Consider the following 14,350-nt stretch of genomic DNA (forward strand, 5'->3'; position numbering starts at 1 on the left):
TAGCATGAAATTTATCTATACCCTTGAAATTTTCCAGCTGCGATGTAGCATTGTCGACTTTGAGGGATAAGCGTGACTCTAAAAATTTGTGAAAAAAGTAACAATGGAAGTTATATTAGACTCTTCTAAAAATTAAAAAGGATTTGATTTTTTTTTTCTGGTTCTCTTCCAAATTAATATCAAATTCATATTCTATAAACGTTCTATTAATAGGAGCATAGGACATAATTTATGTATTTATGAAATAGAAGATCTGACTAACTCAATTTTTAACTTAAAAAAAAATGACTAAATCAATTTTAAATAATCGCTTAAAAGTCTTAAAGTTGTTAATCAAATTTGAGACATGCCTTCTAAGTTGTAAATGCAGAGTCATAATCAAAATTCAGCGGGACTTGATATGGATTAATCTAACTTCGGCCAGATATAGAGATACTTTTCTCTGGACTAGCGCATATAAAATGAACTCTTTAATTTCTGATCACACTAGTCGGGCCTTTCTAGGTCGGAATTTGGGTCAAGCGCAGATGAACTCTATTACCGGACTGTAAACCCTCTTCCTCTCTCTCTCACTCTCGCGCGAGTCAACTCTCTTTCTCTCCCACTCTCTTTTCTTGTCGGCATTCCTCAACCTCTTTCATTTAATAAAAACTAAGAATACTACACTAGAAACTGACTAATATATCATCTCAAGATTTGAGGATTTTACTGGACCAAAGTGTACAAAAACAAAATTAATTTCACAATCTCCAACAAAGACTGATAAAACCCAATAAACAAAATTACAGCACATATTTTGCTTTCATCAAACAAACACTAAAATACAAAAACTCAATAACATGATTCCGATAAAAAATTAGCGATTTGGTCCCTCCAAAATCTGTTAATTACTCAAATTTAACAATTTCAATTTCAATTTGAGGAGACATGGTGAACTAATAGTTAACCATGGCAAAAAAGATTGAGGGGGAGAAACATAGTGATAAAGATTTAGTACGAATTAGGGGCTTCACCCTTATATTTACTCAAAAAAAAATATATATATTAGTATGAAGAGCTGCGTTCAATTTTTACTGAGAAGAGGACCCAAGACAGAAAAGAACAGACTTAAGGGAGGAGATGGTCAGATGGGAAAGAAACGGGTTTAATTAGTGGATCCGAATTTTAAGTGAGAGAAAACGGAAAAGTACAATATAATTACACCGCCCCATTAAAACAGCCACTCGGACACCCACCTCTCCCGAAGTTCTCACGGTCAGCCGAAGTATGTTTAAACGAGTGAGATTTGACCTACCTGAAGCACCCTCAGCTGGTGCGAAGAGATTGAAGGTCACCGTGATTACCGCCATCAAAAAGATCCCAAAAACGCTCATCTTTGCCGTCATTTACCTCTTCTTCTCCTCTCCCTTTCTCTTCGTCTGTTTAAACGGATGAGATTTTCTCTGCGTCTCTCTTTCACCCTCAGCTGGTGCGTCTCCCTTTCTCTTCGTCTGTTCAACTCATTCGCTTTTATCCAGTTCCATTTCCGGACACCTCTGCCTCACTCTATTTGAAACAGATTTCCATTTTAAAGAGCGAAAGACAGAGAGAGAGAAACCATCATGTGTTTCTTCACTAGTGGAATCAAGTCGATCAACAGCTTCCCACAAATGACAACGGAATTCTTCCATAAATGTAGTGCTGCTGGAAGCAACAGTTTCCAAATTTTGCAAAAATCAAATCATCAATTCCCTTCAGTACTCAAATAATAAATATAATATCTGCATACTTTGGATAAATGGCTCAACTGTATCGAAAGATTCAAACTACAAACGATTAACTCAGAGATGTGGAGAAAAGAGGGTGAAATGCGACAGATCTATTTGATTTTCATATTTTCGTGCTTCAAAGTAAAAGAAAAAAAAAATGATTTTCATAGCACGGCAGTTGGAGAAGATCGGATATAACGAAGAGACACAATATGCACCCCAATTGCTAAGAATTGTGAATTACATAAAGGGACCAATGAAACCTGCAGCAATGTCCATAGATTAATAACAAAACCTGTTATTGCTCTTCACAAGCAAATATTAGAAGATGCATTTCATTAGTGGTAAAATCCAATCTCATAGCAAAATCCGAGCTTACTGTATACAGCACCGAATGTGTATCAGTATTGATATGCACTTTGCTTTACTGGTACTCCGTACCAGATGACTGAAGACAAAAGTTGGTGATGTTACCAGCTGGTGCACCGTACCAAATGGCAAAAATTGACAGGTACCAAACTGGTACCTGCGATCAAAACCATCGTAACGCACTTCTCTACTCTTATATATCCCCACTTCCAATTCTATCTCCAAATTTTCCTAAATGAAATATGAGATGATGTAAAAACAACAAAAAATCAGCTTTTTCCTGTCATCTAAGATTGATAAAATTGCTTCTGACTTTTTCCTCACATTTAATGACACATCCACGCTCAAATCTTGATTGCGCCTTTCAAAATTTTTAATTTAAAAAGAAACAAGCAAAGATAATCTCAACATATATTTAAAATCATTTACTCTGCATACTAGAAATAAGAAAAAGAGAACTAACAGTTTAAATCATTCTCAACCAGGTATTTCAATAGCAACCAATGACTTGAACAAAAAAATTGTTATTATTTATTGCAGGATCATTTTTTTAAATTATTGACAATATTGTTCCTTGACATCTTGTATAAATGTACCCAATTTGCTTTTTTATTGCTCAACTGTTGCCATAGATTCATTATAAGATGGTACTCCATACTACATATATATTGTATAAAATTATAATCAGAGAGTAAAAAGATAATAAACAGCAGGTCTGCAAGGAGAAGAAGAAGGTGAAGGTGAAGCAACATGCCAAAAGAAGTATGTTCCTAAAAATCTCCCTATCAGTTATATAAAATCAGGAAATCACTGCTATATCGAAAAGACCAACTGATGAAATGGTAAAAAATATACAATATGTTAGCAACTTAAATGGATTTGATATATTAATCCGATGCATATTAAATGATCCAAAAAAATAATATAAACAGGTACAAACATACCATGCTGATGGAGATTCTAGACTTATCTGATGATCAAACAGAAATTATTCGAATTCACATTTCCTATATCTTCTGCATCGTCTGAAAACTCATGCACAAAATTAAATCGATACAAAGTACGAACAATGAGTAACCAGTGCAATAAATGATAAAAGTATAAAGTGAATACGAAATTTACCTCGTACCGCAGATTAGATTCTTGACAGCAAGTTAATACGAAATCCAAATACATGCAAAATATAAACAAATGAAAGGAACAATCCACAGTCCAAGTCAAAGATTTCAAACTAGAGAATTATCTTGTATAGAAATATTAATGAAAGAATTACAAACAAATGCATAAAGAATTTTCTAAAACCTAAACAAGTATTTTTTTTCTCCTATCTCCTAACAACAAATAACAAAAAAAAAAAAAATACACAATTTTCTCTTTTGAACACTATAATTTTTTTCTTTCTTCGAAGTTTGTAAAGATTGATGAAGACTAACCAAACAAGACCCTCATCAACCTCAATTCACCTGAGATGCTGTAGACGAACTTCCCGGAACTTCATTCACACCCCATGCTGATACCGTGTACAGAGGCTGGTCCAACCATTTAATGCTCAGACCTTCTCCAACACCCTGCTTCTCAATCCCAAACTTCGCCGAAGAGCTAAACATGTGTAAAATCATGCGGCCCTGAATCATTTCCCTCTCCCCAATCCCTACATTCCTGAATCCACCTTCCTCCATCAATCTCTTCCACGTCACAAACCTCTCATGCCTCTCTGACCTCTCACTTCCCTTGCACGCAATAATGTTACGCATCTCCCGTGCAAACATCTCCTCGATCTTAACCCTCACCACACTTGTCCCTGGCAAGCATGCATCCAGCGAATCGAATACAGCTGCGTAGTACTTCATCACCTCGCCAACTCGTTTCTCCCAGGCACCCTCATTATGACCTGCTTCGTGCTCAGCCATCACCACAATCGTCGGGTTTGTACTTTTCACAAGCCCAAAGAAATCTGACAATGCGACTCCACTACCATCCCAAAGCATCTTATGCATGACAGAGACGCAATTCACAGCCACACACTCATCCCGTTTCACATGCAACATCCAGAGTCGCACGTCCTCCAGTCGGTCAACTACTGGATGGAATTCGAATGTCAGTCCTGATGACTGGGCCAAGCGTGTCAACCTGGCACCTGTATCTTGTAGTTCTTGCCTTGACTCACCGACTCCTGTTATTCTAACATGGCTTGGTGGGTTCGGTCTTGAGGCCAAACTCTCCAGTAGACTCGACCACTGGAGGCCTTGTTTGATATCAAAGTCGATGACATGGACACGGTCTTTTCCTTCAAAGGACTGTACCAGCCGCTCATTTAAGGTGAAATGGATGAATTTTGGTATGGGGCTCACGGCATTGAGAAGCCTCAGAGCAGTACCGTCATCTTCTTCCAAGTGGTCGGTACCAGTGAGGTCACGAGGCGGGTTGATATCGTACCACTGGGGCCACAGCTTGGATACGCGTAGCGCAAGTGACTCAGTGAAGTATGCCGCCAATCTGTGTATTGGTGTGGGCCCCAGAGGTGATGCCTCCTCACCCAGACGAGACAGGTAGTAATTCAGGGCCTCGTGATTTCCCATAGAAATCGAGTCAACACAGTCAACCACCATGCTTACAAGCTCAAGACCGCACCGGCTAGATTCACTCTGTCTTTCACTTACCTCAAAATCTGGTCTGGGTCTACTCCCACTCCTTTCAGTGCCATTTGTTCCAGTTGATGAGCTTGAGTCAGAATTCGATTTGCTGCTTGCCCCCTCTGTCTCGACCGATCCCACTGCTGTACCATAACTCGATGAACCTAAAAGGGTAAAGCCTGACGAACCAGGTACAAAATACACCTTCTCTTCTTCTTCTTCTCCTCCTCCTTCACCGCCTTCGCTCGATTGAGGAAACCAAACCCCTTGTCCTCCATTACCAGTTCCACCACCAACAAATCGAACAGCCACATCATCTCCAGTTCGGCTCCTCTTCGCACGAATTAGATAAGGATAGTCATCTTCTAGAAACCTCTTTTGTGAGACTAAGGAGGCTGTCGAGGTCGTGACTAGGCTTGGTCGGAAATTGCATGAGGTAGGGTTTCTTTGATCGGGCAGTGCAGCCCGTGGTGTAGTGGAGAAGCCACGTGGTAGGTCTAGGCGCTGAGTGCCCATGCCGAAATGTCTAGACTGGAACTGCAGAGGAACCACTGGGTCGATACTCAGCTGGTGGTACCCAGCCAACATTCTCTGTTCCGTACCGAGTTAAGAGGTTTACTTCTTGTCACACGCCCTCTACTTCTCTCTTATCTCGGTTTTTCTCCTAGGATTGTTAATCCTCTCTCCTCTCTGTTTCAATTAATTTGGATTTGGAGACCACCCCCTCTCTCACTCTTTCTCCTCCCTTTCTCTCTCCCTCTCTCTCTCTCTCTCTCTCTCCCCCCTCACTCTTTACCAGAGATATTTCTCTGTTTTCTTTATCTAAACTTGTATACACTATAGCATTCCTCTGTTGGTTATATGGCCTAAGTATTGATTAAGATTTTGTTTCTGTGTATGTTAAGAAAAAATTCTTTGAAAATCGTTTATAGAAATGTATGTATTTAGTGGGGAAAGTAGTCTAGAAATTTATATTGGAACAGAAACCCAAGTCAGAAATGCAAAGAATCGATCAGTTTGTCAAATTAAAAAAGAATTGTTTTAAGTCTGTATTGATCTATATTTGAACAAAAAGAATAAAACTTTCTGACAAGAAAGAATGAAAGAATTTAAAGAAAAAGAAAAAGGAATCAACGCGAAAACATTTTACAATGATCTGAAGAGCACTTGGCCAGTGATTTCGCATGCAATTGCTCTCACAGCCTCTGAGCTCTCCATTGATCCCTCAAAAACCCTCATCACCTCCATTGAAGCCCACTAAATCACAAATAACCCCCAAAAAAATGAAAAAAATGAAAAGAAAAGAAAAAAGATACCAATCGAAAGAAGAGCGCACGTTGGAATGGGTTTCTCTATTCTTTTTTAAAACAATCAGGTCTTTAGGAAGAGAAGAAAAAAACAAGTTTTGGGTTTTAAAATCGTCGTTCTTTTCTCTGTTAGGCTCTCACCCTTCCCTTTCCCTCTCGCTCTCCCCTCTCTCTCTCTATCCTTCTCCCTAGCTCTAGCCTCTAGCCTGTCGCCTTTTCTCCCTTCTCTCTCTCTCTACCGCTCTCTCTCTCTCCTCTCAATTTTCTCTAACTCTCTCGAAGGGTTAAGGTCCCATCAGGCCTATTAGGACCCATGAAGTAAAACTAGCGACAATTGCAAGGTGGGAATCTCGGTGCGAATTGGACCCTTAAAGTAACTCAATTTTTTAAGTTTTAATCCGGACCGTCTGAGCATCTCTAACACGAATATTAAAGGGACCCGTGCGTTTCACCACGGGCCGGATTGGCCCGAACTTCTGATCGGACGGTTCGTATAAAATCTCAAAAATTGAGTTACTTTAGGGAATACGGACAAGGTCCACAGTCCTGTTATTCACATAGTCCGTTCGATTCTAATCGGACGGAAATTAATGGGAAGGAATATGACCGTTGGTGTCTGGTTCAGGGATTTTAGTCAAAACGACCGTTGGGGATGAAAGTGGTGTCCGTATCATTCGGCCGAGTGAGTCACTCAGGTGCATCACGTGATCGACACGTGAATGTCTGCCACTTTGTCCTTTTGTGACCGTTCCAGCCTTCCAGGATATGTGCACGGTTGTTTGGAGAAGATCGGCTGAGTGACTTCCCACAGCAAAATTTATCCAAGTTCATTGTAGTGTTTGCCAGGTGTCCTATTGCGAATTCATATAACAGAATTTTGAGTTTAAGATCCGAACTGTTGGATTTGTTTTCATACGAATATTAAAAGAGTATGTAAATTGAGGAGGGATCAAGTTACAACAATTTTTGAATTATAATAAGTTGTAATAACTATTTTTTACATTTTTAGAGTTTAAATCGTCGATCTAAACTGTTAGATGTGATCTCTATAATAAAATATGCTTGGAGACCAAATTTTACATTTTTTTAGAATTTTTTTACTATTTATTAAGATGGGTATAAAAACTAGTTAAATTCAGACCATTAAATTTTGTACCCATCTTAATAAATAGTAAAAAAATTTCAAAAAATGTAAAATTTGATTTGAAAACACATTTTATTGTGGAGATCACATCTAACGGTTTGAATCGACGATTTGGACTTTGAAAATGTAAAAAATGGTTGTTGTAACTCAAAAATTGTTGTAACTTGATCCCTCCTCATGTAAATTTTATCTCAAATTAATTGGTCCGAATTTTGATCGGATAATTTTAATTTAAATTCATAATATTTAACACACTCAATTAAAAAAAAATTCAGAATTACCCTTAGTTTTTTTTTTTTTTTTTAAACTCAAATCGTCAGGAAACTTCTTTTTTATTTATATCTAACCAACTCTCAATCTAAACATTTTTATTTGTATGCATTTTATTTTGTTGGAAAGTTCAACCGTATGCTTTATATATTATTAATTAAACATGAATTGCCTTCACATATGTGATGAATATTATTCATTATTTAATTGATATATAATATGTTGTAGTATGTTCATTCGTACTACTTTAATCTAGTGCAAAAAGCTAAGAATATGAGAAGCGCTTGTTTAAAAAAAATATTCAATAAATTAACTAAAGTTAGTATTAGTATTAGTATTAGCATTAGTTGATGATTAGCTCAAGTTAATGTAACAACACTCACTACAAGCTCTCCTATCTCCATGAATCTTATTGCAAGCTTAGGCAAAAAAAGAAAAAAGAAAAAGAGCATATGTCAAAACGCAAACTGCGACAATTTGATATGTTATATTATTATAATTTGTTTTTTTAGTTGCATTAACTTTTCTTTTCTTTTTTTGAAAAAGTGGGGATACCACCGGTTTCATTACGAAACACTCAAGTTCGTACAAATGCATAGTCCAAAATATACAAAACCAAGAACAGCTAAACTGAAAATAAAAACAGCTAAAGCAAAATGCAACAACAACTAAATCAACTAAAGCAATTAAGACGTAGCACTTCAAACCACAGCACTCATAGAACCAGAAAACACCATTAAGAGAATCATTGGGGAGACCATCAATAGCCATACTCGGCCCTATCATGCAAATAGTTAGAGAGGGCCGGCCCCTCTAAACCAAGAAAAGCGTCCTCGTCTGAATCCCCCATGGAGCTTCCCCCTTCCTGAGTGCTCGTATCCGAGAGTATCATCAGAGGACCTGCCTGATTCAAATAAGTTGTATCCATAGGTAAAATGAGAGTTAATTTAAAGTATGAATCATCAAGTCTCGTTTTACACCAATAAGAAGTTAAAGCTATAATAGCGGAACCAACAGAACTAACATGAGGGATTGGTACGTGTTGGAAACGGATCTTATTCCTGGTAAGCCACACCAACCATAAAGTGGCAGCACGAACTAATTCAACAAGTAATGAATCCTTTAAAGGAATCCAGTTATCAAAAAGCCACAAGTCAGAAAGAATACGACAATTGTAATGAAAGTTATTGTAATTCCCTATCCATGACCAAAGTAAAGAAATATAGGGACAGGTCACAAAAATGACAATTAACACTACCTTGCCATCCCCTTTTAGCTAAGTTACATTTAGTGAGTACTTTATCTTGTCTAAGCAACCAAATAAAAAAAATTTATTTTTAGTGGAATTTTGGAATGCCATAAAGTAGGATACGATTTATTTGAAATACCGGTAAAGGACAACCACAAATAAAGAGAGTGAATAGTGAATAAACCAGAATTAGTCCATCGCCAAGAGATTTTATCGGAAGAGGTTGGATCAGTAAATATATTGCTATAAACTAAAGAATTAGAGAGATGGATCCATTCTATTAAAAAAATACCTGTTAGTTGTCTAGTAAAACGAATATCAATAGTAGAGTGAGAGAAAGCATTAGAAACTAACAGCTTTTGGTTGGAAGCAATTCTAAAGAGATTAGGGTAAACGCAATTCTGAAGACGGTATTTTTTTAGATTTCCCTTTTTGGTTTTTTTCCCTTTGTACCAGATCATACTCGCTGAAAAGGGGGAAAGGATGAAAGGCCTTATAGAATTATAGATCACCAAATCGTTTCATCATATCTATTTTTGTTTATAAATATCAAGGTTCTAAATAGCGTTTATCGTGTTATAGCAAGAAGCCTAAAAAAAAGGCTATAGCGAAAACTATGTTACATAACATTTTTTTATTTTTATAAAAATTATATCATATATTTGTACTAAATATCAACATTATCTAAGTCTCATAGAACAATAAATAACATCAAATTGATTAAAAAATTATAATATTCATATTGAACCAATATAAAGTCCAAATTGCGATTCAAAATATCCATAGTAATACTAATATCATAAACTGTCGATCTTTTTCTATTCAAAATATATTCAGCATCATGACATAATCTATTTTTATTATATTTAAATTTCAAAATAACCTAGACATCATGGCATAATTAACTATCTTAATCTATTCAAAATATTCAAACTACTATATAGTAAGTATCATTTTGTTACTTCAAGAAATATCTTAATATATTCAATCTAAGCCTTTATTTAAAACCCATATAAATTGAAAAGAAAAAAAAACAACTCATGTTGCATAGCGCGTTGTTACTTCTTTATTTGATTTTGTTTGATGGATCCCTCATTTAATAATTAATAGTTTAATATAAAGCTTAATACGTCAATTGCAAAAAAAAAAAAATCACGGTCAAAATCCAATCTGAGCCTTTATTTAAAGCCCATATAAATTGAAAAGAAAAAAAAAACTCATGTTGCATAGCACGCTCTATTTACGCTACACGCTATGCACTGTAGCGGACCGCTATTATCACTATAGCGTCCGTAGCTCAAATAGCGCGTTTTGATGCCATAGCTTAGCGTTTAGGGTCCAAAAATGCTATAACGCACTATTTAGAACACTGATAAATATATGATAGATACTTGTGGACAAATTAACATATAATAAAACATCAGGAGACTTTGAAATAAGGTTGTGTAAGGTTTTGAAAACAAAGAACCTCAAAATAAAAGGGGAATCTATTTTTAGTTGCATCAACTATAATCATAAAAGGAATCCATTTAATATATAAAATACATTTAATGATAGAATCAACTATAATCATAACATGTCATATTAAATTCCTTGTTCGGGGGCATTTCATGTATACCCCTCTAAAACTTCAAAATTACGTATTTTCTCTCTAAACTTTAAAATTACATATTCTCCCCTCTAAATTTCAAAAACTCACAAACTCACAAATTTACCTATTTTATTGTTTTTTATATTAAAACTCATTCTAAAACTATAAAATACCCATTTTACCCTTTATTAAAAGCATAAAAACCCATCGAACTCAAATTTGAATCTAAAGGGTTCCTCTACCGTCCGAACTGCTTTAAGATCTATGCCTGGAAGATCAACATGAATCTTGATGCGATGTACGCTAGTCGGAATTGCTTTAAGATCCGTGCACGATAGATCAGCATGAATCTTGAAGTGAAAACACACTTATATTGAAGCGATGCGCACAAATTTTAATGTGATGCGCGCGGATCGAACGGTAGAGGAACGCTTCATATTCAAATTTGTGTTTGATGGACATTTTATGCTTTTATTAAAGGGTAAAATGGGTATTTGATAAATTTAGAATGAGTTTTAATATAAAATATAATAAAATAGATAAATTTGTGAGTTTTTGAGGTTTAGAGGGGGAATATTTAATTTCAAAGTTTAGAGGGAAAAATATGTAATTTTGAAGTTTTTGAGGGGTATACGTGAAATTCCCCCTTGTTCAAATGAGAAACAAATATTGCATTATACTCCATAATAAAATGGCAATGAGGAACAAATTCGTCTCCTCAAGTAACACTGAACATTTTTGAAGGATTGAACTCGAGGTTTGGATTGCTCTTGTAATAATTTTTTTTTTTATCTCGAAAGTTGGTATAAAAAATACCAAACTATTGACCACAGCAAAGAAACAAGATGCATTTAAAAATATCATATAGATTGTAGTTAAATGAGAGCATTTCTGCGATTTTTTTTAATTGAACTATCCATACTAAACATCTAAATAATATTAATCTGACAAACCGATAGAAATTCGGATAGTTCTCTATGAAAGTGAACCGCAAAGAAATTTGACAGTTCGGGTACATGAAAAAAAAAAAATGAGAGCATTTCTGCGATTTTTTTTAATTGAGGGTGTTAGAAAAATAAAACAGGGGACTCTCCTGTTACATAGTCATCTTTTATTTGAAAAAAGAAATGTACTGACCTCGCTTATAATTTTTTTATAATTCTTTGTTAAAAACCAAAAAATAAAGAGGGATTGATTGCTTATTTTTTTTACAAAAAGTATCAATACCGAAATGATTTCGGTAATCACTTTTAATTCCGAAATTCAATTTTGGTATTCAACTTTCATACCTGGTTCTTTCCTACTCGTCCCAGCCGGCCACAGAAAATCAAAAACAAAGAAACAAAAGTTGAATTTCGGTACGAGAATTGATTTCCGTATAAGCTTTCATTAAAAACTTTGACTAAAATAAGATGTCAAATGAAAAAAAAAACCAATTGGCTCTGGCGTGGAAATTAGAATTTGGATTAAAAATAGAATACATTTATTGTAAAAAATATTAAAAGAAAAAGATTTCCTATAGAAACCGAAAATCAATTATGGTATGTGAATTGGATTCCTAAATTTTTTTTTGGTACGTAATTGGATTCCGAAAATCATTTTCGGTATGGAATAGGAGAAAGTGATTTTCGGTTGGAATAGGTCAAACCGTGTGACAATCTATGTAAAGTCGGATAACGAAATTGATTTCAGAATTAATTTCAGAATCAAAAGTGGGTACTAAAAATCGTTTTTTGAATTTATGATTTTTTTTTTTAAATAAGCAATTAATTAGATTTCTGATTTGTTTTTTTAACTATCTTTTTGTTATTGCTTTTAATTTGTTTTAACTCCTAAATTATGTTTAGGTTGTTGCTTAAAACTTCTGCAGTTCAATTCTATGTTATATAGTAGTGAAGCTAGAGTCTGTGTTCCCCCAGTACCTAAGATTCAATTTAAAAAAATAAGTAGCTCAGATTAATTCCAATCAGATCAAATTCAATTCGGTGTTTACTGAGACTGTAAAGGGTATGCTCTGAGATTCATACTATGTTAAGAGAACGGTCCGGATTTGTAACTTGCACCTCAGATATCTAGAGTGATACAAATTCGTGAAACTATGCCTACGGGACCACAGGTTTCACTCATAAAAGAAAAAAAAAATTGAAAAAAGAAATAAAGGACATAAAATTCATAAAGAATACTATTTAGTAATAATTATATTTTAGGTATGAGAACGAAGATGTTTCTAGTGGGATCTGATAGATTGAAAAAAAAAAAATACAGAGTTCGCAATTTTTTTTTTAAATTGCATACGCTCATATATGTGATAATATTAATGTCATATAATTATTTTCTAAAAAATATTCATGTTATTATTCTATTATGACCTGATAAGTAATTTTTATTTTGTGATTTCTATACTGATATTAAAATTTAGTATAATATTGTATTCTTCATTTCAAAAATCTCTAACTATAAAAAATCTTGAAATGGAAAATACAAATATTATATTAAATTTGAGGTAAATTTCATTAGAGGTCATTGAATTTCCTCTGCAAACCACAATCAATAATAATTGAAAGCACACCTATACAATTCTATTTTTATAATTTAAACTTAACTCCCGCCCCCCGCCCCCCTCTCCCCTCTCTCTCTATCTCTTGAAAATCTTGGCAGCGACTACCAAGTTGATATTATTAAATAAGAAAAAAAATATCTTTTACATATTACAACTCCACAACAATATAGATAAAAGGAAAAACAACAAACCTCTCTCAGAATTTGGTTCTTTGCCCTTTACAAATTGAAGTTTTGTCTTCCTAGCAGAATTAGTCTACAATAGATAAAAAAGATGAGCATGAGTAGATAATTTTCTACATCAAATAAAAAAAAAGATAATTTTCTACAACTGTACACATAGAGTAGAGGAAATAAAACTACTTGGTCTGGTCATAAAGATCAACGCATATCTTTAGAAGAAAAGCAGCAGCAATGGTGATCATCAAACCCGGGAGGATGCCAATGACCAATTTTGTCACATTGGTCCACTGCTTATTCATCGATGGGTTCATAAGTAATGCTATCCAACTCAAACATAATGTGATAATACATACGAGAACAAAGATACCAGCATGGAAATAAACATCCTCGCCATGTTCACCTTCACCCCCATTATACAAAGCATAATTTGATGATAACAGAACGTTGCAAGCGTTCGTCACACCAGTCAACATGCTCGGGATCTCAGGTTCTTCATTGATGTAGTTTGGATCTGGATCAACTCCTGCTCCAGTGAAGAGCAACATTGCTCGGTATGCGACTATGACAACCAATATAGGCATCAGTACCAACAAAACTAACCCATCAAGGAATTTACCATCCAGTGTCATTGCAGTTATTGCTGTAAGAAACAACATGGAGCATTTCATAAACTTCAATATAAATATTAATTTAGATCTCATGGTAAGCGGCAACAACTCTAAGGGGATTGCGGTAACCATCATTGAGAAAACTCCCATAATTGATGCCAAGAACATGATCGAAATATCAACCGATAAAAGTTGGTTAACCCGCAATAAGGGATTCTCGTAGTACTCAAAAAGTACAGCTAGGTGCATCGAAAAAACACCTCCAATGGTCAAATACGCCACACTACAGCAGTTTTTCATGGCCGATTCAAAAAAATGATTCCTGGGTAGGTGGTTGGTGCCATTTATTTGACTTCCTGCATAAGCAAGCATGCCTATGACGAATGGCACGACAACTAGAAAACAAGCTAACAATGCATTTATCTGGTTTACAAAAGCCAAAAGCATAACATTGGTGCATATTAGGCAAACCCCACTGAATGACACAAGCGCAATATGAAGCATGTATTACAAGTTTGTGAGGTTAACTTGGTTATACATGTAATTAACATAAAGCCATAACACGTAACCAAAAACCAATGTCAGGATGAGGAAGAGAGCAGTTGTTAAGGTTAGAGAACCGAGTGGCTATTTGACGATGCCCTTGTATCCGCCGAGTGCTGCCACAACGATTATACCAAAGGCTGCCA

General features: G+C 35.2%; 1 protein-coding gene across 1 annotated transcript; it reads right to left on the bottom strand.

The window, feature by feature from the left end:
• Positions 1-3,341: 3,341 nt before the first annotated feature.
• Positions 3,342-6,326, bottom strand: LOC144556967 (GRAS family transcription factor). The gene is made up of 2 exons (XM_078305481.1): positions 5,540-6,326; positions 3,342-5,507 (listed from the first exon to the last, which is right to left on the bottom strand). Exon 2 carries the CDS (start codon positions 5,336-5,338, stop codon positions 3,572-3,574), a length of 1,767 nt encoding a protein of 588 aa, XP_078161607.1. The 5' UTR covers positions 5,339-5,507; positions 5,540-6,326; the 3' UTR covers positions 3,342-3,571.
• Between the last annotated feature and the right edge of the window lie 8,024 nt (positions 6,327-14,350).

This window comes from Carex rostrata, chromosome 7 (genome assembly GCF_964058835.1).
Source record: "Carex rostrata chromosome 7, lpCarRost1.2, whole genome shotgun sequence".
NCBI lineage: Eukaryota > Viridiplantae > Streptophyta > Magnoliopsida > Poales > Cyperaceae > Carex > Carex rostrata.